Source organism: Epinephelus lanceolatus, chromosome 19 (genome assembly GCF_041903045.1).
Source record: "Epinephelus lanceolatus isolate andai-2023 chromosome 19, ASM4190304v1, whole genome shotgun sequence".
NCBI classification, from domain to species: domain Eukaryota; kingdom Metazoa; phylum Chordata; class Actinopteri; order Perciformes; family Serranidae; genus Epinephelus; species Epinephelus lanceolatus.
Genome location: NC_135752.1, coordinates 958,869 through 986,621, shown reverse-complemented (window position 1 = coordinate 986,621; position 27,753 = coordinate 958,869). Strand labels below are relative to the sequence as shown.

General features: G+C 42.6%; 1 protein-coding gene across 8 annotated transcripts in view; it reads left to right on the top strand.

Moving 5' to 3' along the window:
* Positions 1–27,277, top strand: part of nek6 (NIMA-related kinase 6) — a 112,438-nt gene extending 85,161 nt beyond the window's left edge. For all 8 annotated transcript variants that reach the window (XM_078162371.1, XM_033646794.2, XM_078162372.1 and 5 more), the window contains 2 exons: positions 22,901–23,014; positions 23,191–27,277. In XM_078162371.1, coding sequence (XP_078018497.1) covers positions 22,901–23,014; positions 23,191–23,301 — 225 coding nt within the window. In that variant the 3' untranslated portion in view covers positions 23,302–27,277. The remainder of the gene's footprint in view (positions 1–22,900; positions 23,015–23,190) is intronic.
* Positions 27,278–27,753: the final 476 nt, after the last annotated feature.

Below are 27,753 nucleotides of genomic sequence, written 5' to 3'. Positions count from 1 at the left end.
TTGAGTTGTCCCTGTCCCACTCGTCTGACGGAATAGTGAAGTTTCTATCTGAATAAATCCAGCTGTCTGCAACAGCTCACATTTTACTTGAGCTACACGAATGACAGTGTTGGGCAGGCTACTTGGAAAATATAGTGACTTAAGCTACCAGGTACTCTACATCAAAATAAAGTTTGACTATTTTATGTCAAATCAGCGTTTTCTCAGTGATCAGAAAAACTGTCAGCTAACCAAGTAGACAGGCAAAAAATGTTTAGAACTGTTTATTATAAAATAAAAATTAAATAGAATTATTATAAAATAACAGACTTAGATTAAATCTTTCTTCTTTTCTTTTTTTTTTCAAAGACTTTGTGACATATAAACTTGTCCTCCCATAACATGACATCATCAGTCGACCCATTGCTCTCTCTTTTTCTCTCTCCTCTTCCTACCTCATGCATCTCTCTGTCTTGGCCTCTTTCAGTAGGCTATCTGGCTATGTCAGTAATTCAAAAACACAACATTAAAATATATTTTTCACTCAATAAAACCACAATTAATAAATGTAATATAAGCAATAAAAATAACAGTCCTAAATTTATACTTTTCTTTTTTTGGACATTAGAACATGAATGTGTCCTGCAAATAACTTGTGACATCAGTATGTCACTCTCTCTCTCCTCTCTTCCTTCTTAATACTGGTCTCTCTAGCACTTTTCTTGGCCCTTTTTGTGTCAATTTCTCTAGTGTCCTCTGCAAATCCACTTAATACATACAGTCTATGGACAAGACACGTGAGAGACATGTCAAGAAATGTAATGAAGCCAATCAGAGGCAGAGTAGGGTGGATGTTGTCAAGAAAAGCAGCAAGTAAAATAAACTTAAAGGTAAGTATGTGATGTCATACGGAAGTGCTTCCCTTGTCTACATGGCCCGGTATGGCGCTGGCAACAGTCACATTACTTATCCTCAGTTTTATTATCCTTACTTTTATCCAGACCTTCGCAGAAAAAAAAACAAAACAGTTCGCTGCACTTAAGAGCTTTTCCTGAGAAAAAGAGCTTGTAACATTTGTGGACACTACCGTGCTATTAGGTAAATCAATCAACTTCGCTTCTGAAAAGTCATTTGACTCAGAAAGTAGTGAGGTTACCACCGCGCTACTGAGAAGTGTAGGTAAGTTAGTAATGTCACTACTTTTAATGATGCCACTGCCCAAGAGTGATGCATGGAAAGTCAAATTTCATCTGTTTTACATGCTTTACCATAGTGATTATGTGTTGGGCTGTGAGCGCTGCCACAATGTGCGGCTCTACTAATGTGTTGCTTTTGCTATGCAGCTTGTGTACACATTGTCATGAGGATGCCATGGAAATGAAGTTCAAAGGTCAATTAAAATCAAAAGAATATGGTACTGGGAGTGTGAATTGTTTATTGTGTGTTCTGCACCAGGTCAGGAAGATGATCGCTCTTCTCTTCTGCAAAGCTATTTCAGCTCTCAATCATGTACATTCTCAAGCTCAAAGTGCCCACTTCAAGGCCCAGATTCCAGCTCTCTTTTCAAGATTTCTTTGTTCGCTGCAGTTAATTTTGGCAGTGCTAAGTCTTAGTCTTTAGGTGGAAATGCTTCTTAGCTTTAGTCATATTATAGTCATTTTTATCCTTTATAGTTTTAGTCTGGTTTAAGTCAATGGCTACTCAAAAAAAAATGTTGTCGACAAAAAGTCATGACCAAACCTTGCACATCAGTCATGTTTATCTTTTTGGTGGTGTGGTCTTTGCTAGTGAAAACACAAGTGAGAACACATGTCATACTAGAGGTGGGCGATATATCAAGTATACTTGATTCCATCCATCCATCCATCCATTTTCATCCGCTTATCCAGGGCCGGGTAGCGGGGCAGCAGGCCGAGCAAAGCGCCCCAGACATCCCTCTCCCCAGCAACACTTTCTAGCCCCTCCTGGGGGACCCCAAGGCGTTCCCAGGCCAGATGAGATATGTAATCCCTCCAGCGTGTTCTGGGTCTGCCTCGGGGCCACCTACCAGTGGGACGTGCCTGAAACACCTCCAGCGGGAGGTGCCCAGGAGGCATCCTGATCAGATGCCTGAACCACCTCAAGTGACCCCTTTCAATGCGAAGGAAAAGCAGCTCTACTCTGAGCTCGCTCCAGATGTCCAAGCTCCTCACCCTATCTCTAAGGCTAAGCCTAGCTACCTTGCAGAGGAAACTCATTTTGGCTGCTTGTATCCGCAATCTCATTCTTTCGGTCACTACCCAGAGCTCATGACCATAGGTGAGGGTTGGGACGTAGATGGGCCAGTAAATCGAAAGTTTTGCCTTCCGGCTCAGATCCCTCTTCACCACAACGGACTGGCGCAGCGCCTGCACCACTGCAGAAGCCGCACCAAACCACCAATGCATCTCACACTCCATTCTACCCTCACTTGTAAACAAGACCCTGAGATACTTGAACTCCCTCGCTTTAGGCAGTAACTCTCCCCCAACTCACAGGGGGCAATCCACCATTTTTTTTGGCAGAGAACCATGGCATCAGATGTGGAGGTGCTGACTGGGTGCTCCCCAAACTAGACCCCTTCCTCCCCCTGGCTGAGCTGAGAGATCCTGTCCATGAAAATCACAAACAGAATTGGTGACAAGAGACAACACTGGTGGAGGCCAACACCAAGGGACACCAAGAACTTGGTTGACTTTACACTAAGTACTGTAATAAACCAGCCCGGAACAGGCGTTGTCAGAGGCCAACAAACACTACAACTCAGGGTGTAAATAATAGGCAAAACTTTATTTAAAGATATTATTTAAAATGTACAAGATAGGGCAGCGAGACACTAAACTAACTGATTCACCTATGGGCAGGCTTCTACCGTAACCGGCAAAACACACGCAGATAATCAGTGCAACATACACACACATTTAAGAGTGAATACACACAGCCAATTCTAGGACTCCGCACAGCAAACAGAGAAAACTGCACGCAACAGATGAACACACACACCAAAGTGTAAACGGGGCTGTATCGCCCAAAACCACTACAGTGTGGCCAGTGTCAAATGTCCCCCCCCACCCACAGGTTAACAGTGCTGTCAGTGTAACTCACTCTGCAATCTAAAACAAGCTCATATTATAGTAATGTAGGCTACAATAAAGCAAAACATACAAGTCAAATATGCATAAACAGAGAAAAGAATGGAAGTGGTAAAACTTATCTCGCCCAGCTGGCGAGACCCTCCCCCGGGGTCTGAGCGTTAGCACCGTCCGACTGCCCGGGGCAAGTAGCGTTGGCCAGCGGTGCAGGTAGTGGGCGGCGGCGTGCCGAGCACTGGAACACAGGCACAGGCAGCATACACCGGTACACCATACTCCTGCAGTACCCCCACAAGACCCCCCAGGGGACGTGGTCATAAGCCTTCTCCAAGTCCACAAAGCACATGTAGACTGGATGGGCAAACTCCCACGACCCCTCCAGCAGCCTAACAAGGGTAAAGAGCTGGTCCACTGTTCCATGGCCAGGACGGAATCCGCATTGCTCCTGGATCCAATGTGCGACAACCGGTCGCAGCCTCCTTTCCTAAACCATGGAGTAAACTTTACCCGGGAGGCTGAGCAGTGTGATACCCCGATAGTTAGAGCACACCCTCTGGTCCCCTGTTTTTGAAAATGGGAACCAATACCCCGGTCTGCCACTCAACAGGTACCATACCCAATCTCCATGTGACACTGAAAAAAAGTGTAAGCTAAGACAGCCCAACAGTGTCCAGAGCCTTCAGCATCACAGGGAGAATCTTGTCCACACCGACGCCGCTGGGGAGCTTTTTGACCCCCTCAGCAACCTCTGCCAGGGATATGGGCGAGAGTTCTCCCAAGTCTTCAGGCCCTGCCTCCTCCACAGTGGACGTGACGACTGGGTTTAGGAGTTCCTCAAAGTGCTCCTTCCACCGTCTGATGATGTTCCCAGTTCGGGTCAGCACTTCTCCTTCTCTGCTGAGCACAGCCTGAGACAAGCCCTGCTTTCCCTTCCTGAGGCGTCTAACGGTCTGCCAGAACTTCCTTGAGGCCAATGGAAAGTCCTCCTCCATAGCCTCCCCAAACTCCTTCCACACCTGGGTTTTTGCTTTAGTGACTGCCACAGCTGCAGCCCTTTTGGCCACCCGGTACCTGTCTGCTGCTTTAGGAGACCCCTGGGCCAGCCAGACCGGAAAGGCCTTCTTCAGCCTGACGGCCACCCTTAGGTTGTCACCACGACAGGCACCAACAATCTTCCAACCACAGCTCCCAGCAGCCATCTCCACAGTGGAGGCTTTGAACCTGGACCACTCAGATTCCATGTCCCCAACCTACACAAGAAATTCTCCCAGAGGTGGGAGTTGGAAGACCTCACGGACAGGGACCACAGTCAGATGTTCCCAGTTCACCCTCACTACACCTTTGGGTTTACCAGGTCTGTCTGGCAGCCTCCCCCGCCATCTGATCCAACTCACCACCAGGTGGTGATCAGTTGACAGCTCTGCTCCTCTCTTCATCCGAATGTCCAAGACTCATGGCCACAGATCAACCACAAAGTCGATCATTGATCTTTGGCTTAGGGTGTTTTGGTACCAGGTACATGAACCTCCCTGTTCTCGTACATGGTGTTTTTTATGGCCAGTCCATGCTTCGCACAGAAGTCCAATAACAAAACACCACTCAGGTTCAGGTCAGGCAGGCCGTTCCTCTCTATCACCCCCCTTGGGGTTTCTCTGCCATTGTCCACGTGAGCGTTAAAGTCCCCCAGAAGAACCATAGAGTCCCCAGCCGGCACCCCTTCCAGGACGCCGCCAAGAGACTCTAAGAAGGCTGGGAACTGTGTACTGCTGTTTGGTGCATACACACAAACAACAATCAGTGACCTTCTCTTTGCGACCTGCAGTCACCTCAAGGCAACCCTTTTGCTCTCCGGGGAGAACCCCAACAAAGTGGCGCTCAGCCAGGGGCTCGTGAGTATCCCCACACTCGTCCGGCGCCTCTCACCCTGGAAAACTCCGGAAAAAGCGAGAGTCCAGTCCCTCTCTAGGAGTTTGGTTCCAGAACCAGTGCTGCGCATGGAGGTGAGCCCAACTATATCTAGTCGGTACCGCTCCACCTCCTGCACCAGCTACGGCTCCGTCCCCACCAGAGAGGTAACATTCCATTCCCAGAGCCAGTTCGCAATGTCATGGATCAGCATGCCAGGGGCTCTGCGCCTGCCTGCCGCCCAAAGCACAATGCACCCAACCCTGACCTCTGTCCCTAAAGGTGGTGGGTCCACAGGGAAAGGCTTATTCCATATACGATATATAAAATGACTATATCATGTACATCGAGTATAATTGTCATGCCATTTTTTTAAGGCACCAGAATGGAACTCGCTTTGGCATATATTAATGTATGAATTGGAGAGCTGTTAGTTTGTTTCCAGTTTTCATCATGTTTAAAAGCGCTGCTGTTAACAGAGTTTAATGATAGTGTGAGCAGGTGAGGTGTGTATTTTTGTACCTGCAGGGCTCCAAACTGCAACTCGCAGTCGCATTTTGCAACTACAGAGCACCAGTGTGATTCATTCAGTTTACAGTGACGAAATCCTCATGTTTAACGGCACAGCAGTAACAGTTTAACCTTTTTGCTTCCGGCTTTCTTAAAGTGCAGACGCTCTGCTGCTTGCACTCCACTTTGTTTACATTCTTTTGTGGATATATTTGTTTTTTTCCTCCTAAAAGCTACAGATAGTAGATCCTGGAAAGCACTGGGACTTTAATTTGTGAAAGATACAGAGGACTACTGCCATATTTTCACCACTTTTTCACCACTTTAGTACTATGTGAGCAGGGCTGAGGCACAGTGCAAGCCTTTTGCTGTGTCTGTGACTGGAAACCTGTGATTAGGACAAGGACAAGATGGCAAAATCTGTGAGCTGCACAGAGTGTGAGCGACTAACCGAGACGATAAGGCAGCTTCAAAAGAAGAATGAAACGCTACAACAAATTCGTGAGAGTGAGCAATTCATTGACTCTGTGGCAGCTAACATACAAGGTGCTGATGGACAGACTTTTATATATGGAAATACAACAAATGTAGAGCATACCATCGCTGACTTGGCTGACACAATCCCATGGATATGTCCTAACACCACTGGATCAGCTGCAGAGGCTCCCAAACTGGCCTTCCCTAACAACCCTTCCTACTGGCACAGGACTGGTGCTCGACCAAAAGCATCAACTCCAGCCAGGACTTGGGCTGATGTCACTAGACGCAAAGGCAAATCCAGCAGGAAATCCGTCAAGAGAGCCCCAACGCTCACCCCTCCACTTGAACTCTCTCTACACAACAGGTACGATGCACTGGCTCCAAATGAAATGTGTGACAATAGCAACTGCACTGAACCCAGGCAGGCCAATCACACTTGTGGTATTAAGGCTATCCAAAATGCAAGCAATAGCCCCAAAACTACTGCTAGACCCAGGGCCAGAAAAAACTATGCTAACTCCACACCTGAGAAGCCAAGGGCCAGGAGAAGTATCGCTAACACCACACCTGATCACCTAGACACCATCCTGATCGGAGGGGAAAGGAATTGAGTCTTTTACCAGACTCCTTGCCCTGAATACATGGCTGACATCGGCATGCTTCACTCATGGGATAAAGTTTATTGACAGTTTTAACATCTTTTGGAACTGTAAGGATCGCTTTCAGCGTGATGGGATCCATCCGAACATCACTGGAGGCCAACCTACGTCATGCTCTTGGAAGGCCATACCAAAACAAGAATGGACAGATAAGAGCCAAGGACAAGTACGTGGCACAGAGACAGACAGCCTGCATCTCTCCCCCTTCACCTGACCCTTTGCTCCACATCACCTAAGGCATTCAGAGGATGTCTCTGTCCCAGTCAGGGATCCAACAACCCCCCTCCTGCCCTTCACCACAACCACCAAGGAGCCAACGTCATCACTCAGGTGCCTGTCAGAGATGAGACAGACCCCATGCCACTTCCTTAAACATACCGGCGATCTTAAATAGCCGGTGGCATGGTCAAACACATCTTGAAATTGAAAAGCATCAGCCAGAGTCATCTCCAAGGTCTGTCATTCCTGTTTTGACTAGCATCAGGAAAAACAATGTGTACTCTAAGCGCACAGCTAATCTATCTAATCTGACTCCAGTTATGCATCAACCACAGACTGTGTCAGACAATGTTAGTACACTAAACTTAGCTTTATTAAATATCAGATCTCTGGCTGGCAAGTCACTATTAATTAATGACTTTATTATCAAGAGAAACCTTGATTTTATGTTTTTAACTGAAACTTGGTTAAATGAAAACAACAGTGCAGCAGTACTTATTGAATCAGCCCCCCAAACTTCCATTTTATCAGCTCAGTTAGAGAACTTAGGAAAGGAGGTGGAGTAGCCACTTTATTTAAGTATGTTTACCAGTGCAAACAGTTGTCATATGGGAAGTTTGAGTCTTTTGAATATGTTGCACTGCAGTTGAGATCCTCCTGTCAAGCAGTATTAGTAACCATTTACAGGCCTCCAAAATATAGTGCACACTTTGTTGGTGACTTTTCTAAACTATTGTCTGTATTGATTTTGACTATGTTGTTATAGTGGGTGATTTTAATATTCATATTGATAATCCCAAAGATGGCAGCGCGAAAGAACTTTTCTACATCCTGGACAACTTTGAATTTTCCCAGCATGTAACAGAGCCAACACACAATAAGCGACATATTTTAGATCTAATTATCTCCAAAGGGCTCAACATTTCTGAGGTTGTGGTGACTGATGTTGCCTTTTCTGGTCATTACTGTGTTTTCTTTAAAATAGCCATCTCTGCTGACACCAGTAAAATTACAACAGAGGTAATCAGAAAACGCTATATCAACGAAAACACCTGTACACTATTCACCCAGGATTTTATACCCACACCAGCTCTGACCTCAGTCTCTGTCAGTGATCTGGTTCATAGTTTCAGCTCTAAAGCTATGAATATTATGGACAATATTGCCCCCATGAAGGTCAAAGTTGTCTCTGGTAAGAAAAAAACCACCATGGAGGAATGCCACATGGGTAAAAGCTCAAAAAATAGAATGTAGAAAAGCAGAACGCAGGTGGCGAAAAACCAAACTCCAGGTTCATTATGACATCTATAAGGAAAGTCTGCACATCTATAACTTGGAGCTAAAAAGGGCGCGGCAGTCCTTTTTCTCTGAGATTATCAACAAAAATAACAACAATGCATGGACTTTATTTACTGTTGTTGACAGACTGACAAACCCATCAGTGTCAGTCCCTCCTGAACTGCTATCCACCAAGGCACACAATCACTTTGCTTCTTTTTTCACAGACAAGATTTTAAAGATAAGACAGACAGTCTGTAACTCCAACACAGTGGCTATTTCACCTGTGCCTCATAAGACTACTCCAGTTAATTTGGCACTTTTTCACCCATTAAATTATGCTACTTTGACAGACATAGTTAGAAACCTTAGGTCCACTACCTGCTGCCTTGACACTCTGCCTACAAACTTTTTAACAGATGTTTTTAACTGCATAGCATCAGATATACTACAGATAGTCAACTGTTCTCTTCAGTCAAGCCTTTTTCCAACGGCCCTGAAGACTGCAGTCATTAAACCTCTCTTAAAAAAACCTAATCTGGATGCCTCAGTAATAAATAACTACAGGCCCATATCAAACCTACCGTTTTTAGGAAAGATCATTGAAAAGGTTGTTTTTCAGCAACTTAACACCTTCTTGGAGCAAAACAATTCCTTTGATGCCTTTCAGTCTGGATTTCGAGCACATCACAGCACTGAGACTGCACTTGTAAAAGTTTTAAATGACATTCATCTGAGCAGTCATGTATCAAAGATTTCGGTTCTGGTATTACTGGACCTCAGTGCTGCATTCAACACAGTTGACCATAAGATACTGCTCGACAAACTAGAAAAGTTTGTGGGACTTTCTGGCACTGTGCTAAATTGGTTTAAATCTTACTTACATGACAGGGATTTCTTTGTGTCACTTGGCAATTATGAATCTGTGCGAACAAAAATTACATGTGGAGTTCCTCAAGGGTCCATTCTTGGGCCTCTTCTGTTCAACATCTATATGCTCCCTCTTGCTCAGATTATGGAATATCATAACATCTCCTACCATACTTATGCCGATGACACACAACTTTACATAACAGTGTCACCAGATGACTACAGTCCCCTACATCTGCTAAATAAGTGCATTGATGAAATCAATACATGGATGTGCCAGAATATTCTACAACTAAACACAGACAAAACTGAGATGGTTGATTTTGGCCCCAAAGAACAAAGATCAATAGTCAGTGCCCCCTTTGACGCCATGACACTAAAACCTACAAATCAAGCCAGAAATCTTGGTGTAGTTCTGGACTCAGACCTAAATTTCAATAGTCACATTAAGACAATGACTAAATCAGCCTACTGCCACCTTAAAAACATAGCAAGAATAAAAGAATTTCTGTCTAAACAAGATACAAAAAAACTTGTTCATGCTTTCATTTTCAGCAGGCTGGACTATAGTAACGGTGTCTTCACAGGCCTGAGTAAAAAATCAATCAGACAACTGCAGCTCGTCCAGAACGCTGCTGCCAGAGTCCTCACCAACACCAAGAGAGTGGAGCACATTACACCAGTGCTTAAGTCACTGCACTGGCTTCCTGTGTGTCAAAGGATAGACTTTAAAATCTTGTTACTTGTCTATAAAGCACTAAATGGTCTCGGGCCTAAATACATCTCTGATATATATTTGTACGTTATGAAGCATCCAGACCCCTCAGATCATCTGGAACAGGTTTACTCAGTGTTCCCAGGATCAAAACCAAACAAGGTGAAGCAGCCTTTAGTTTCTATGCTCCCCGTCTGTGGAACAAACTTCCAGAATATCTGAGGTCGGCTGAAACTGTCAACTCATTTAAATCAGGGCTTAAAACATTACTATTTACTGCAGTTTACCAGTGAACTAGATATGTAACTTATTGTTAGGATAATCTGTAGCTATTGTTTTTATACTTGTCTGCTGTTGCTTTTGCTTTATGTTTGCTTTTTAAATGCATTTTCTGCACTGTTTTTAACTATTTATTGTCTTGCTTTTAGCTTTTGTTTTTAATAACCTATTGTTTTTAATGTATTTCTCTTGTAAAGCACATTGAATTGCCTTGTGTATGAATGGTGCTATATAAATAAAATTGTCTTGCCTTGCCCTTGCCCTTGCTAACTGCTCACAACTGTTGACCAGAAGCTTCAAGTTCAAAGCAAAAACATCAACACCTCCAGCCCGAGGCGAGCCGAGCGCTTCAAAATAAAAGCACCAGTGGTTCCACTTTGATTTATATAATTGTAACTGTACTTTATTTAACTTTATTATAACTGTCGCTCATTTAATAATTTTGTATTTTAGTCGTCTACAGTAGGTTAGAGGAGATTTCAAAATATCACAATATCCTGTATGGTGAAAATGGTGTGGTGAAAACACATGAGGTTCTTTACATTGCATTATGCACATTTTCACATACATGGTTAACCTCCAAACATAAACTTAGCAATCTTTGCTAACTTAAATTTAGTCGCAGGTTTTGTCATCACCTCTGTTACCATCTGGTCTGTTGGGCAATAGTCCAAACTTATTTTTCCATCATTCACAGTTGATCTTATGAAATGATACTTTATATCAGTATGTTTACAACCCTGTCTGCTTACAGGATTCTTTACTAATGCTGTTGTACCTTGGTACCTTATAAACCTTAGGATTTAGCACCATGTGATGACGTCAGCACAGGTTGCTGATGTAGGCTACATTTTAATTAGCCAGAACGTGTTATAATGACAAATGTTGGTTCAGCAAGTTTGCATAAAATCAAACCAATTTAAGATCATACACTGACTGGACTGGCAAAACCAGAAATCGATAGCTTACCTTTACATGCATAATAGTCTCTCGTCAATAGAATCTTAAATGCTTTCTGTCCATGCCTGCTACTTCTCACATTACAAGTCACAAACTTTTATCATCCAGACACTAGATCAACTCAGCAAATGCAACATTTTTCTCCCTGTCTGCTGCCAATTCTCCACCCTCATCATCGATACAAACATTTAAAAGTGCCCTTTAGCTCCTGCAAGCAAAAGTGGCCCAAAAATCTTGTTTCCTATAGGTTCAGAGTTCTTTTCATTTCCATCCAAAATTAGCTGTGACCATCGGCGACTCATCTTGGCAACCCATTGACTTATGGTGCTAGCTTAACTGTTTGCATGCTTTTTCTCACTGGACATGTTAGTTTGCAACTTTTCTCTCAGTGCTAAATTGCTGGAAAACTGTCTGTGGGTAACTTTTGGCCCATTACCTGTTAGCAGAGGTGAGTTCTGTTGCAATTCTATCATACATACCCAGTGCCAATATATTTACAGAGGCATTAAAGACATGTGAGCCATTGCCTCTATTGAACTGGAACTTCTTCAGCAGGAGAAGAGACAAGAAATTTTATTGTCACTACCTTCAACATAAAAGCTTTTGCACGAGTAAAGCCACGTTCACATTACACGACTGGCCGACCAATCGTGAGTCGCGGAAATCTTTTCAGTGTTCATACCAGTGTCAGTGGTGACGTGTGTTTCTGTCATCGGGAGTCTCGCCAACTATGTTACGGCCTGTGTGTGCACACCACAAGATTTCACTACCGAGCCCTCGCCGACAGAGCCCCAGATAACGCGGTGACGTCACCAAACTACATGTTGTCACGTGTGACCAAAACAGGATGTTATGAAGTTCCCCAGCGCTACTTGTCAACATGGATGTCCGACAGCTTGGAGCTCTGCAGGTTGTTTGCGCCCTGCTCTGCACTGAGAAGAAACAGGGAAAGAAGAAAGTGATTTGAGTAAAGGAATGGGTTGCTGCACGCAGATTGCGCAGGTTGTCAACTCTGCAGAGAGAGTTGGAGCTGAGTTCTGTGGATGAATCTCGATTGCCACTGTGCCGCTAGCCTATTAGCTTTCATCGTACTGTCTATATAGTCTCTATGTATTTTGACCCAGAATATTGTACCTTTCATAGCTGAATGATCAAACAGGTTTTCAGCAAATGCTACGGATGACTGCGGAAGACTTTGATTTCTTGCTTTGGCTGGTAGAGCCGTACATCGCAAGGTAAGACAACAGATTTAGGCTTGCCCTATCCCCTAGAGAATGTCTGTCCTTGACCCTGCACTATCTTGCTACAGGTGGGTTATTTAAATTGTGTGGAAGCAAAAATAAATGAGTTAGATCTGCCTCCAGAGCCTGGGTCAAAACACAACAGGCATTACGTGCTCCTGTGGACATTGCTATTGTTGTTGCTTGCCGGCTTGTCCTCCTCACATTTATTCCGTCCTCCTGCATGCTGACGTGGGACGTATCCTGCCTCGACTCACCTCCGACCCAAGGTGGCTCTCAAGATCCTCTGCGACGTCAAAATTGCGGTGAAAATCGTGTAATGTGAACTAGGCTTAAGAGCACACTTCATACATGTCATCAGATACGATCCAGCACTTTGAGATTCCTTGGAATGTAAAATGCATTATAAATAAAATTTATTATTATTATTATTATTATTATTATTATTATTATTATTATTATCCAGCAAGACCTGGATGGAGCAATGTGTGCTGTGTCATGTTGAGGAGGATGTCACAGCAGTTTCACACACCGTCACTATGATAGTCAGCTAAGAACCCCACCTATACTGACAGGGGACTATGTGCCGTCGAAAACAAAACTAAGAAAAGTACGAATACCAGAAGTAAGTCGAATTGAGATGAAACATGCATTGGAAATGAGGCATAAGATACTGTTGACTTGCTTTTTTGTATTTTCTTGCTCATAATGTGACAGTATTAATTTATGATAACAATTGTTTTTGACCAAAAATAACATCACACAATACATTTAAACCTAACAGGCAAAAAAGAACTACCAAGCAAATTTTAGTAGAAACTTTGAATCAGAAATTTGATTTAATCATGTCTACTTGAAAAAAATGTTACATTTGCTGGAAAGTCAGTCAACAAAATGTGGGACACAAGACCATTAAAATGGAAGGCTCAATATGGAGCAGAGACACCAAAAATTATTAACAATCTATTAACAGTAAATCTTATTTTTGACATTTATTCTCACTACACCACTAACTTTGACTTTAATGCTAACTGAATACAACACATGATTGCCACACAAATGCACAAGGAGTAGGGGGAGACAGTGACAACATTCTGAGTTTTACAAGCAGCAATATATTGCTAAAAGAAAATCTTTAGAGTTCTGCGGGCGCAGATTCAGTATGGGCATGATTATCAGCCATGATCTTGTTGAAAATAAAATGGAAATGAGCGAGTGTACAGAGCACATTGCAAACACAGAGGTCCATATTTCCAATACTGAAAATTATGTGCTTAGCCTCCAGGCTAAAGTTTGGTCACTTGAGGATAAGAAAAGGGAGTTTGAAGACAAAGTTACAGACCCTGAAGCACGGTCCAGATGCTCAAACCTGATGCTGGTTAATCTTCCGGAGAAGAAGGAGGGGAATGACGCCTGCTAGTTTCTTGAGAACTGAGTACCGGAGGCACTGGGGCTCAGAGCACCTAGTAAGTTTACACTGGAGAGAGCTCAGAGATGGGAGCCCGGCACTCCCCCGCAAACAATGATAATGTAGTTTCTGAATGACAGGGACAAAGTGGCTGTTTTAAGAGCAGCCAGAGCCAAAAAAGAAATCCTTTACAAGGCTGAACCAGTTCGCTTCTACCCGCATCAAAAGCAGAAAGAATTCGACTCTGTCAGACAAAAGCTCCATAGCATGGGGATAATACACCGCATGCTTATTCCCGCTAGACTGTTGGTAACTTACAAGGACAGAACACAAACTTTAAGGAAACCGACAGGAAAATCCAAGAGGATAATGGTAATGGGTGAGCATGAAGGTATGCAGTGCACACTTAAGATTGTCAGTGTGGGATCAACATATTAGGCCTCACCAGGGGGGACCAAATATGTAGGGATTTAAATTTGGGCTTCACGCGGAGGCACCAAATATGGTGGGAACATAATTTTAGGTCTCACATGGCGGCACCAAATATGTTGTGATCAACATATTAGGGCATCACACAGAGGCACCAATTATGTTGGGGTCAATTAGCTATCGGAAATAATTAATAATTATTAATAATAATTAATAATTATGTTAAATACTGTGACTTAATTAACATTAAATCACCTCATGGGGCACCATTCCCGTAAAGGGAAAAATGATAGCCAGTTAAAGATATCAGTCTCATAAAATACGCTACACTATTAATTTAGAGTTTTGATTAATAATTAAATTAATAACCAAAATTAACAGTAACGCCTGAAGGAGTTCGGAGTTCTTGATGCAGCAGAGGTTGACTATTCATTCACTCTTGTGCAACATTAAACAGACAGCACGTATGATTCCAATGAATTATATTTATTCACAAACTAGCAAAGCAAACCAAAACACACAAATTCTAACTAACTATATACAAGCTTGGTGTGTGTGTGTGTGTGTGTGCGCGTGTGCGTGCAGAGAAAGACAAAGGCAGGTGTGCTGATCAAAGAGCCGTTTGGCCTACAAAACAAAATGGCTGACAACAGAGAACTACCAAAATGGCCGAATCAAAGCTGGCTTCCGGTCGGGGGAGGTGTTTGTCTGACTGTGTGGTCTGGACAAAGAAAAAGGAAAAGAAGCGGGAACTTTGAGATGCCTGTTTGGGTGTAGCTCTGTTGAAAGCCTATTTGTTAATGAGTCTATGTCAATGTGATTTGTGTTGCAAACAGTCTGGATTGTTGCAGAGATTGTTTAGTTGTGTGCAAGAATCTGTTTGTGAACAGTATTAGCAAACTAAACACTTAGCTTTGGCAAAGCTAACTAATCAATGACATAACTGCAAACAATCACAACAATAACTCAATGAACAGTATCAAATCACATACAACAAGTTAAACAGTCTTGCTTAGCCTTTAAAGCTGTGATAAACTATGCCCAGTTGTTACTTTACCAGTCCTTGAATGGATGGGAGAAAGAGTCACTTGGTGGTGTGCTGCTTTGTTAGCCGGCAGAAGAATGCTGGGAAGAAAAAAGGGAAATCCAAGGCACTCTTCTTTAAATGTATAGAAAGCCTTTATTTAAAAAATGGCTGTTTCATATAGAAAAGGTTAAAACATGATGAAAGTGGGTTACAGCCCACGCGTTTCAGCACAAAAGCCTTCTTCAGGGTGTAACCCTCAGCACACTAAGAGGCCGTTTACACGTACACGGTGATTTTGATAAACGAAGACATCTTCCTTCGTTTGTGCCCTTCGTTTACACGCAAACAGAGATTTCTCCTCTGAAAACGAGTCTTTCTAAAAACTCCAGCCAGAGTGGAGATTTTGGAAAACTCCGGTTGCGCGTTTGCATGTAAACTGAGATAAACAGAGATAAACGGAGTTATAGGCAGCCGACGTCACAGTATGCGCCGGAACTTGTGCCTGTGTCAAAAGTGCGACCTATGTTGCTATGGTGACAATGGATACATGGCAGGCTTGAGCTTCTCGTTACACTGCCACCTACAGGTTTGGCATGCTCTCGTGTATATATACACGGGTAAGTGTAAACGAAGATCTTTTTGAAAACGGAGACGGTGAAATGTCCGTTTATGAAAATAGCCGGCCACATGTAAACGGCCTCTCATGCTCCTTACAAAGGATGATTAGGAACACCTGAGTAGGTAGGAGGAGCTTCTTATATAGGATGATTGGAATCACCTGGGTAGGTAGGAGGACAATAGAAACATGAGAGATAACAGATCATGACCAATAGATGGCTTCACCAATTGTTAAACAATTAAATACAGAGAAAAAGAAAGAAAAAACACTGTATCTGTTATGATAGAAAAAAGTTACAAAAAAGGACTGAAATCAGTGTCTTCATTTAGACCTGGATAGATAGTGGCTTTCATTTGGTAAATATAAAAAGTCTCTCTCTGCAAAAGTAATTTGAGTCTGTCACCACCTCTAATGTTTTTTTGAATACTTTCTAGGCCTTCAACCATGAGTGAGCCAGGATTGCTGTCATGTGCTTCATAAAAGTGCTTAGCCATTGGGTAATCAAAGTTTGCTTTTCTAATAGCATACTTATGCTCAGAGACTCAGTCTTTTAAACGTCGCTTAGTGCGGCCTATATAAAAACAACCACAGGTACAGGACAATCGATAGACCACAAACGTAGTATTACAGTTAATGAATGAACTGATGTCATAAACCTTGTTAGTGTTAAAGTCACTGAATTGTTTGCATTCTTTGATATTGGCACAATGTTTGCACAAGCCACATTTATAAGTACCCTTCACAGGTCGATCAAGCCAAGTTTTTTTATCTGAAGCAGAGAGATGGCTAGGCACCAGCCTGTCACGTAAAGTGGGGGCCCTTTTAAAACTGATTTGAGGAGGAACAGGAAAAACCTCTCTGAGCAGAGGGTCACTCTTGATTAAACTCCAATTAGAATGCACAATCTTTTTTACAGAGTTTGCAAAAGAACTATATTGTGTGACAAAGTAAATTTGCTCTGGTTTTGAAAATTTGTGTTTATTTGTCATCAAGAGCTCAGATCTAGGTATAGATTGGGCTTTTTTGTAAGCACTCTGAACAATCTTAGCCTGGTAGCCTCTATTTGCAAATCTGTTTGACATCATTTTTACCTGATTTTCAATTTCGGAGTCAGTGTCACAAATACGTCGCAGACATTGAAATTGTCCAAAAGGTATATTGTCCTTCAGCCACTTAGGGTGGAAACTGTCAGCCCTTAATACTGTATTTTTATCTGTTGTTTTTCGATATACTGTGGTACGCAATTTGCCACACTCACCTTTGGAGATGGTCAAATCCAAAAAATTAATGCTGTTTTGAGAATATTCAATGCACAGTTTTATGTTTCTATTGTTAGTGTTTAAAAAATCATAAAACAATAAGAGTTCCTCCTCAGAACCTGTCCAAAACAACAAAATGTCATCAATATACCTCCCCCACCATTTTATCTTGTCATTATATCTGGTGTGAACGACTTCTTTTTCCCATAGTCCCAAAAAAAGAGAGGCATAAGGGGAGGGAGGGAGCAAAACAGGCCCCCATAGCAGTACCTCTATCTTGAATATACAATTGATTTTGGAAAAGGAATACATTATTTTTAAGAATCAATTCAGTGAGCTGTAGAATGAATTCAGAAGGAGGCAAAGAGTCCATAGGCCTGCTCTGTAGAAAATATTCTAGAGCATTTAGTCCATCATCATGGTTAATGTTGGTATACAAGGACTCTACATCTAAAGTTACCAAAAAACAATCAGGAGGAATTCTCATTTCATGAAGTGCCTTTAAAACATGAGTAGTGTCCTGAATATATGAGGGCAGTTGTTGGGCGAAAGGCTTGATATGAAAGTCCACAAAGTGAGAAGCAGGCTCTGTAAGGGATCCATTGGATGATATAATAGGCCTCCCTGGAGGAGATTCAAGATTTTTATGAACCTTAGGCTGTGAAGAGCTGTGGTTCCAGCTGCAGTCTTTGCTGTGTCCTTGTTCCAAAGGTTCTGATCCTAGGAAGCCAGTCGCTCGGGGTCCTTGCAGAGTTAGACGCTGGGTGCTAACTCACTTAGTTCCTTGTTGCTGGAAAGCTAGTTGCAAACCTTGTGCTACCTCTAACTTTCTGGTTCAGGTTAGAGAGTCTGTGATCAATTGCCTCACCTTTGATAGTTCAGGGCAAGGAGCAAGGGTCTGAGCATCTGGGCTGTTCCAGGCCCAGCAGGAAAAAGGTGTGGGCTGCTCCGCAGTTCCCGAGTAAGAGCGAGATTTGTCTGAAGGAAGCAGACCTTCTACAGATGCCTGTGACGTCAGAGTCACATGTCACTGTAAAAGTACTGTCCAATCAAGTTTTGGGACTTGAGTCTCACTGAGGTGTGAGGTGAGACCTCCTGTGGAGATGGGAGTCACAAAGCTCTCTTTGTTTGAAGACAAAGAGCATGCAGAGGAAAAAGCCTTCAAATGTCCCGTTTAGATTTTAACAAATAGCAAATCCTATGTGGTCCTATGAATCCCAACATCAGCCAGATTTCATCTTTTTCTTCATCCATGCCCTGTTTTGTGTTGCTGTTTGGGCATTGTTATCCCTTAATATAGTGCACTAATTCTGTTTATTTCGTGGATTTGTGAGACAGTATGAGGTAGTTCACAAGAAGAGACCTCCTGATTCCGGACTGCGCATCAGGAGGACCGGGAGTTTTCCCGGTGGCCTGGCCTGGCCTGGCCTGCTAAATGGCCTGCAGGCTGTAGAGCAGGCCGGGACTGCACACAGGGAGACTTTTCCAGAAGCACTGGCTTGTGATTGGCCTGCTGGCCTGCCATTTTTTTCCCCAACAGGCAGGCCAGACCAATGCAATCACAGCGGTACAGTGATGTGAGGAGAGGGATGAGGTGTGTGAGGTTGAGCCACTTGTCAGTTGTCAGAAGACAAGATGTGATTGGTTTGTTTCGATTTACACCCACCCCAGCAGTCCTACGTTGTAAACACAGCCAGCATGGTGAGGAGGGTGTGTGTCAATTTGCGTCGCGCATGTCTGTGTCAGAGCCCGCTGGCGCTGAGACAAAAACACACGATGCTTCTGCTAGTTACCTAAAAAAAATCACTGGTTCTTTTCAGCATGAGGTCTGGGGACCCCCAGGGGTCCTTGAGGCCAGATAAATGATTGATAAATGGACCCTATAGTACATTTGGCAAGGCTCCATTTGTACATTCTCAGAGAGAGTTAAATTAACACTGAGGATTGGACTTTACAATTACAGTTTAGAAATGTAGGCCCTTGAAATTCAAAAGTTTTGAAGTTAAAATAAGGATTGAGATTTGAAAACCACTGACCTACTAGCCACATTTTCACTACTTTTTAGATGATTTATTTGTGCAACAAATGGGAAATGATCATTTTATTATCCTATATGAATACAAGGGCAAATCAAGGGCCAGTGCAGGGCCATTGGCAGAAGGTACAGAAAAATGTTTACAGTAGGGCATGTCATTGGTACTACATAAGCTTGAGTTGTTTGCATATTCTTTGGGATTACATTACAAGAATGCTATTTATTCATTATTATTATTAATCACCAGCCTGTAACAAGTTGCAGTCACATGAACACCAGGTACTGGCAGTTGACATAAATGGCTCTCTCATGTAGTTGTAATAATAGCCTTCTTGGCACTACAGCTTTATTCTATAAAGTGTAAGTGAATTTTGCTGTCTGTTGCCTTACTGTTATGTATCCCAGCCCAAACATGAAAGCTATTGTATATTCCAACCTTGGATTTAGGTTGGGGTTCATTAGGGTTCCCTGGTATGATAATGTATGAAGACCATTTGCCAATATACAAAGAGGAGTGTTAATTATTTACCTCTTTTACATGGTAGTGACAATCTCTTTCATATTTTACTTCAAAATATTTGGTGGGTCAATACCTCCACAGATGGGTCATGACCTGAAAAATGTTGGAAGCCCCGTTAGGATACGTCTCTTATCTGTCGAAGTTGACTTGACTCTGTCAGTGACTGATGTTATTGAAATAAGTTCACATAAGTTGAAGTTGCTGTTGGCCTATATTTTTACTATTAACTGTTGCATTCAATATGGTATTGGTATAATATATTGACTGGCAATATAAGCTGGCATCTAAATGGTTTGCTGACAAAATAATACAATCATCTTTTTCACTTGAGCATACTACCATAGCATTATTTCAGGAGTCATGTTGTGACTGTTGTATTGAGGGACACATTTTGGTGAGAAATTTCAGTGGCATGTAGGAGAGAAAAGCACTGGACTGGACTGCTGGTGATTAGTTATATGGTGAATCCCCATATGTGAAATGGAATAATGCTGTGACTATTGGATTCAAACGGAGTGTCCCTGTGACATTGAAGTGAGTGCTGTAGTGACTATTATGCCTATATTGGGGTGCATATTTTGCCTCAGCCAACATGTACTACTGTGTGTGCGCGTGTGCATGTATGTGTGTGCGTGAACGTGCGTGTGTGGGCTGGGTGGCCTGGTTAAATGTGTGACTCCCGGCCTGAAAAATTCTCCCAGTCCGGCCCTGCCTCATTGAGTATCTACAATTGCTATTTCATGATGATTTATTTGCTATTCGTTTTCTTATATCTCTTATAATTAGTGGAGAGAGAATGTTTATGCTTTCAGAAGCAAAGTGGCAAGAAGTATAGTTGGATCACTACTCACCTTGTGTGGTATGGTTTTGGTGTTGCTGGAGTGAGCAATTGGGGAAGGGTGGAGCTCAGTTCTGGAGCATCATGGTTTGGGTGGTTCATTTATCGGGAAATGTTGTTCGAGAGTTTTTCTGCCTTTTTTCCCCGTGTCTCTTTTTATATGTTTGTATTGAGGGGGGGGGGGCATTATGGTCTAGTGGTACAGTAATAATAAAAATTGTAATTTATGGTCAAGGAACTAACCAGGACATTTGAATTAGAAGGAGGTGGCAGGGCAGGGTGCTGTCTGCACCCTTTAATACTCAAGCAAGAGGGGTCATGAGTCTCATCCATAAATCTATTCCTTTAGATGTTACAAATGTATTGCTGATAAAGCAGGCAGGTACCTTATAATTCAAGGTACACTCTTGACAGAATTTCTTAATTTGGTCAACATGTATGCACCAAAACGATGACCCAGCATTTTTCAATAATTTGTTTCTTAATTTAACAGCCCTTAAGGGTCAACAAATATGTGAGATTTCAGCTGTACTCTTGACTCCAGTAAAGATAGATCATTGAAAATTGATAAGACCCATAATAAAAGTAGAGTAATTCTACAGCATTTTATCAGGTCGTTAAATCTATGGGATGTTACTCTAATCATGCTTTTCTAATACACATAAATCGTGGTCCCGAATTGATTAATTTTTAGTCTCTGCAGGTCTGTTATCTGAAATTAGGGATTGTAGCTATGATAGCATTCTGATTTCAGATCATGCTACAAATAACTTATGTCATGGAGGCCTGAATAAGGATCCACCTAAATGGAGTTTGCCGCAAAAATGGCTGAGGGAGCCTGACCTTGTCTCTTTTTTGGAGGAACAAATTGACATATACTTTTCAATTAATAAATCTGAAATTACTTCAAGCACTAGGTGGGAAGTTCATGGGGGGTCAAGGGGTCAGAACATGAACTTTACAAGTTCTAAATTCAAAAATGTTAAACAAAAATTTGCGCTTCTGGAATCAAAAATGAAACTGTTAAGAGATAAAGTATTATCAGAATCCCTGTGCTAAAATTATATTTTATCGTAAAATAACTAGTACCTTAAATAAGATTTAAAGGGGAAATTAATCCCCCGTGTTCCATCCTCACTTCACCCAGCTCTCTGGCTCTCTGTCTCCCTCCCTCCCTCCCTCCCTCTCCTCTCCCCTCTCTGGGGGAGACTCTCAACCTCCCAGGCCTCATTCTCCCACCTCCACCCAGCGCTGGAGGCAGGCATTAAAGGGGGAATTAATCCCCTGTGTTCCATCCTCACTTCACCCAGCTCTCTGGCTCTCTGTCTCCCTCCCTCCCTCTTCTCTCCCCTCTCTGGGGGAGACTCTCAACCTCCCAGGCCTCATTCTCCCACCTCCACCCAGCGCTGGAGGCAGGCATTAAAGGGGGAATTAATCCCCTGTGTTCCATCCTCACTTCACCCAGCTCTCTGGCTCTCTGTCTCCCTCCCTCTTCTCTCCCCTCTCTGGGGGAGACTCTCAACCTCCCAGGCCTCACTCTCCCACCTCCACCCAGCGCTGGAGGCAGGCATTAACTACCTTAAATTTATAAGTTATTATTAAGAGCACAGTACAATGAAATTTCCTGGTCAAAAGCTATGGGTAATTTTCTCAAACTTAAACAAACTTTATTTGACCAAGGGGAAGATCAGGAAAAATTTTGGCATGGCACATAAAACAACTAAAAACTGAGAGGGCCATTATCATCCTCAATGAATCAAAATGATGAGATTATCATAGACTGTCTCTGTGAAGCATATGAGACTACACTCCCTGTAGAGTCGTCGGCTCCTCACCAATGCCAACAGCTTGTCACACTTGTTGAAGAGCGAGTTGACATTCCCCATAAGGACTGATGGAAGGAAAGGCTTGTATCTCACCTCCTAGCCTTTAGCTAGCTAGCTGCTCTGCAGCCTCTGAACGGCTTCAGAGTGTCTAACTCCGTAACTACTTCCTCTCAGAGCCAGAAGACCGTCTGTTGTGTACACAATTTTACTCAAAGCTCAGACTCAGACTTGCTGCCACTCTGACCGGCACATCTTTTAAATATTATTTATTGTTGCTTTTAAAAGGTAAAGTTTCACTGATTGTCACACACCTGAGTGTGTGAAATTTGTTCTCTGCATTTGACCCATCCCCTGAGGGAGCGGTGAGCAGCAGCAGTGCCGCAGGAATCATGTGGTGATCTAACCCCCCATTTCCAACCCCTGATGCTGAGTGCCAAGCAGGGAGGCAGTGGGCCCCATTTTTATAGTCTTTGGTATGACCCGGCCGGGGAATCAAACCCATGACCTCCCAGTCTCAGGGCGGACACTCTACCACTAGGCCACTGAGCTGGTCTGGTTCTTTTTGTACAATGTTGAAAAGTTAATAAACAGATTGTTGAAAAAAAAAGGTTGTCTGAGTTGGTGATCAGGAACCAAGTTTAGCTATATTTCCAACGCATTACACCCACACCAGTATTTCATTCTTTCTCATCACAAGAATTCCTATCATCCAGCCCGTCTTTCTCTTTCTTCAGATGGCAGCGCTGCAGAGTCCATTTTATGGGGACAAGATGAACCTACTTTCCCTCTGCCAGAAGATTGAGCAGTGTGATTACCCTCCACTTCCACCTGACCATTACTCTGAGAAGGTAGAGCAACACAAAACTGACTGTTGGGCCTCAGCCAATGATTTATATCATTCTCAGGGAGACCAAATGTACTGTGAATATAGATATTTACTCAGCATAAGCATGAATCCAGTTAATTTTGTTTCTCTATAATTAATCCTGCCTTGCCCGGATGCATTGTTTTTTTACTTTTACAGCTGCGGGACCTGGTTAGCATGTGCATCAACCCAGACCCAGACCAGCGACCAGACATCATCTTTGTGCTGCAGTTCGCCAAACAGATGCACAAGTGGACATCCAGCACCTGAGCTCCTTTTCTGCTCCAAGCCCCTCTCTGCTCAGTCTGAGAACCTCAAACCATTTGGCACAAGATCTGCCTGCTCTTGCAGAAAAGTGTTTGCCTTAGCCTCTTCTCCACAGGAGGAAACTCTGGAAAGACTTCCAGTTCCACTTTTGTCCTGTCATGGAGGATGTGAAGAGCTGCGTTATTGGTGTAGCACTCATAGAAAGTGGAGTTTATGAAACCGCACTTATTCATGTGAGATTTGACTGCATTTCTGCTCTTTTCTATAGCTATGGATAGGGAGCTGTGTCTCACTGTGATCACAGATTTCTCTAAGCTTTCTTTGGTATTACTCCACAAGGGTTGCATTCCAAGTTTATACCCTGTGTGTCAGGTAGAGTGAGTGCAGTAGAGATTGGGAATTTGAATACTTATCATGTATCGTAATCATTTTGTCTTTTAACTTGTCAAATTGAGTGCATAATTTAGGGGTCTAAATGGACAATCAGTAAAAACGTAATAGTAGTTATGAAGTCCGATTTCTCCAAGAAAGCAGGTAAGTGTTAGCTTGCAGTGAGTCAGTTGTGATGGAGATCAGCCTAACGGCTTGAAATTTCAGTCATATATTTCTATTAAGAAAGGTTTTTGTATGGAAGCCGGAGTCAGTGTGGTGGTTTTCAACTTAACTTTGCCCAAAATAGACTAACAATTGACAAAATAACCATTACTCAAGGTCTGCTAAGTTTTACCAGCACTTTCAACAACATCTCATGGTCTTCATTAGCAGATAGAGCTTGCTCTGCTGTAAATGAGAACTTTTACAATCAACTTTCACAACTGACAAACCCCATGTGCTGATGAAGACCATGTGGTGTGCTTGAAACTCTGGTAAAACTTAGTAATTGGAACCACCCCATTATTTCCAAGGTGAAGAACTTTCAGGTACAATATTTTGATTATCTCTGAAGCTGTATTAATTGATTTTTGGCCACTTGGGGCAACACAGCAATCTGGAAAAAAAGCAACACTGACATATTTGGTAGCAATATTTGGTCTATTTACTCACCCAGCAGAGACAGAGAAACTTTATCCTTCATCTGGAGTGGCCTTTATATCCACCCAAAGAATGTAAGTCCAAAATTCACTCTCCTTTCAGCTCTGATTTGGTCGTCACCAACTCCTGAGAAAAACTTTCTGGTCATTTAGATTCTGAATGCTCCACTATGTTCAATAGCTTGTCTCTAACTTTGGGCCAGTCCCAATACCTACTTGTATGATGTATTTCCCTTCACTGCCACAGAGCCCAGGTGCCTGTTAAAACTGTAGAGAATGGAGGTCAGTTGGACACAGCAATTTAATGAGGCCATCGTGTCCTTCATGCAAATACAAATACATGGCTCAGTGAAGCTCGGGGCTTTGATTTTATTTTCACAAAAAACATGTAGGATCAACGATACAGCAGAACATTCACAATCAGATGACAGCAAAAGACAACACACATTCTGTGGCTGGGAAGGGTAATTCAATGAGATTCAAGAGAGGTCACTGAGTTAGTCTGCCTAACACCAGGTTCACACTGGATGCGAAAGCACCGCAAAGAATGCTGATTTTCTATGTGCCTGCTGGCTTTTGGTGTCCATGTTAACCATTTAAGCTGTTCACACTGGACGCAGTGCAGTGTCGAGCCCGGTCAAGTTTTTCTGCGATCTGCAAGAGAACCTGCCAAGAAAACACACTGACGATGTATTGTAAACAATATAAAATGCATATTAGATATGATCTGAATGATCTGACTGTGATAAATGATAGAATTAGCACCCCATGCTTCCACAGTCAGTTGTGTCTAAACACAGAGCGAGCGAGACGAGCAAACAGACAGAGACAGAGCTCTATATGTTATTTAAACAGAGCAGAGAGCAATATCACTTGCTGACTGGCGTGCACCTCTGGTGTGACCAGCCAGGCGACTGCTGACAGGAGAGTCAACATATCACTGCACTTCTGCATCAAGTGTGAACCCAGTGTTAGATCCTCAGGCAGGGAAATCCACAGCTGAGGGGCCCGGACAACAAAAGCTTGGTCACCTTTAGTGAGAAGTTGAGATTTTGGAACCATTAGTAGAGCCTTGTTGGAGGATCTCATGCAACGATCACGCTCTTAGGGAATTAACATGTCACAGATATACGCAGGAGCCTGACCATTCAAGGCTTCAAAAACATGCAGTAAATCTTAAAATCAATTCTAAAACTCATAGGTAACCAGTGAAGGGCAGTGAGGGTCAGTGTGATGTGGTTGCTTCTCAAAATACAAATTAAAAGCCTGGCAGCAGCGTTTTGTGTGAGATGCAATCTTTGGATGTTTTGCCTGCTGATGCAAGAATAAAGTGCCTTGCAATAATCAAGTCAGGAGGAAATAAAAGCATAGATCACCCTTTCTAAATCTGCAGTGGAAAGAAATGAACCTGATCTTCATTAAATGTCTCAGTTGTGCAGAGCAGGACTACACCACTTTAGAAACCTGGGCATCAAAAGAGCACTGAGTCAAAGACTCAGTTATAGGCCTCTTTTAAATGTTTTTACATAGGGCACCCAGTCTACAAGAGATATTGTTGATGGTACCAGTACTGGAAATGGAGGGGGTCATTATAATTTCTGGTCATTTAATTCTTGATTTCAGTGAAGCAGTACATAAAACAAGAAACATTGGTGGTGCCAGGCTTTAATGGGACATACAGTTGTGTATCATGTGCGTAGCAATGCAATCTATACTGTGTTTACACATGATATGCCCTAGAGGTAACATATAGTAAATAGGAGGGGACCCAGGATAGTCCCCTGGGGGACACCACAAAAGAGCGGTGCATGAGAGATTGAGGCATCTCCAAGCATGACAGAGAAGGGCCTGTTAGACAGATAGGAGAAACCAATCTAGAGTCACATTACCAATACCAACAAAGTTCTATAGGTGATTGTTGAAGATATTGTGGTCCACTGTGTCAAAGGCTGTGCTGAGGTCAAGGGGAATTAAAACCAAAATACTAGGCAGGGAGGCTCTAACTTAAGATTCTACTGACTTGCATTCTGGGAAATACAGTATCTAGTTCCTCTCTGAAATCTCAGTCTTGCAAATCCCCCAACAGAAATGCAGCACTAAATCACTGAAATAACCCTTAAGTTATGATTGCACCTCTGTAAAAACAAGACAATGAAGTTGTGATCTATAGATAAAATCAGCAGCAGTAGCAGCCACAACAGAAACTCTCCCAAACTTCCAGCTGCCCAGTCTCTGTGTGAAGTCATTGTCTTTGCTCCTGGATGTAATACTCCCAAACTGTGCTAATCTCTGACTTAATCATTTCAGATAATTTTTAACTCACTCTATTTTTCATTTGTAAGGATTTTTATGTTGCCTTTTGCATATTATTTTTAGTGTAGTGGATTTAGAAGGAAAGAAAAACTTCATAAACCATCTTTTGTTCAAGGACTAGCTTGTAATTAACGTTTAGAACTTTGATCCTTATGGTTTCCTTGGGAAACTATGGATATGGCTGAGTATTGATTGCTGCAGTGGCCTTTATTGAATCTGTTCATCACAAATCTAAGACACACAGAGTTGTACAAAGTGTTGATATGTGTAAACACAGACCAATATTACTGTGAATCTGTTAAAGAAATGAGATGCTGTGAAAGTCATCATTATAGATAGTACCAAGCAAGAATATCTTTTAAGAAAAATATCTAATGAATAGTGCCTTATCGTACAGAATCACTGAACAGTATTTTTAATTATTTGTTCTTGACAACTTCTACTCGGATAATATAGATGATGTATGACATACCCAGGATGGGACAAGTTTAGACAATTTATAGCAGTATAGTATCTTTATCTTCCATCTACTGTACTTGTTGAATATTGCCTTTTCACTCAATGTATTGTGCCATTATGTTTTTACCATTGTACTTTTCTGTGCAACATGACATTAAATTTAGCTCTGCTGGAAATCAATTGCTTCATGTGTTGCATTTGTAGTAAAAAGTGGTTTTGGAATTAAAGGGCCAGTGTGTAAAATGGGTTGAAAACCGTTGAAAACAGTGACATCAGTGGTCAAATTCTAGATTGCAGGGCTCACTCGCTCACCCCTCCCGTCGGGTAAATGACGGTGGCCTCGTAGGAACAGAAAGCCTTGCGCAGACACGAGTTTTTCAGGAGCAGGTCTATCTAGCGACGAGGTAAATGTTTATTTAGAAATCTAAGATATGTTACGATATTGTAATGAATCCCTCACGAGCAGGAGACCAGAGGAGCGTTCGGGAAAAAGGCCAGTTTATTTGAGCACTCCAAAAACTCCGGTAACACTCCAGGGGGTAAAAGACTCCGTCCCAAACTCTGACTCTTCTAGCATAACACACACACTCCATACACACATACCCGCTTACAGTACCTAGTGGGGACCCCCCTCCCCTCTCTGCTCTGCCAA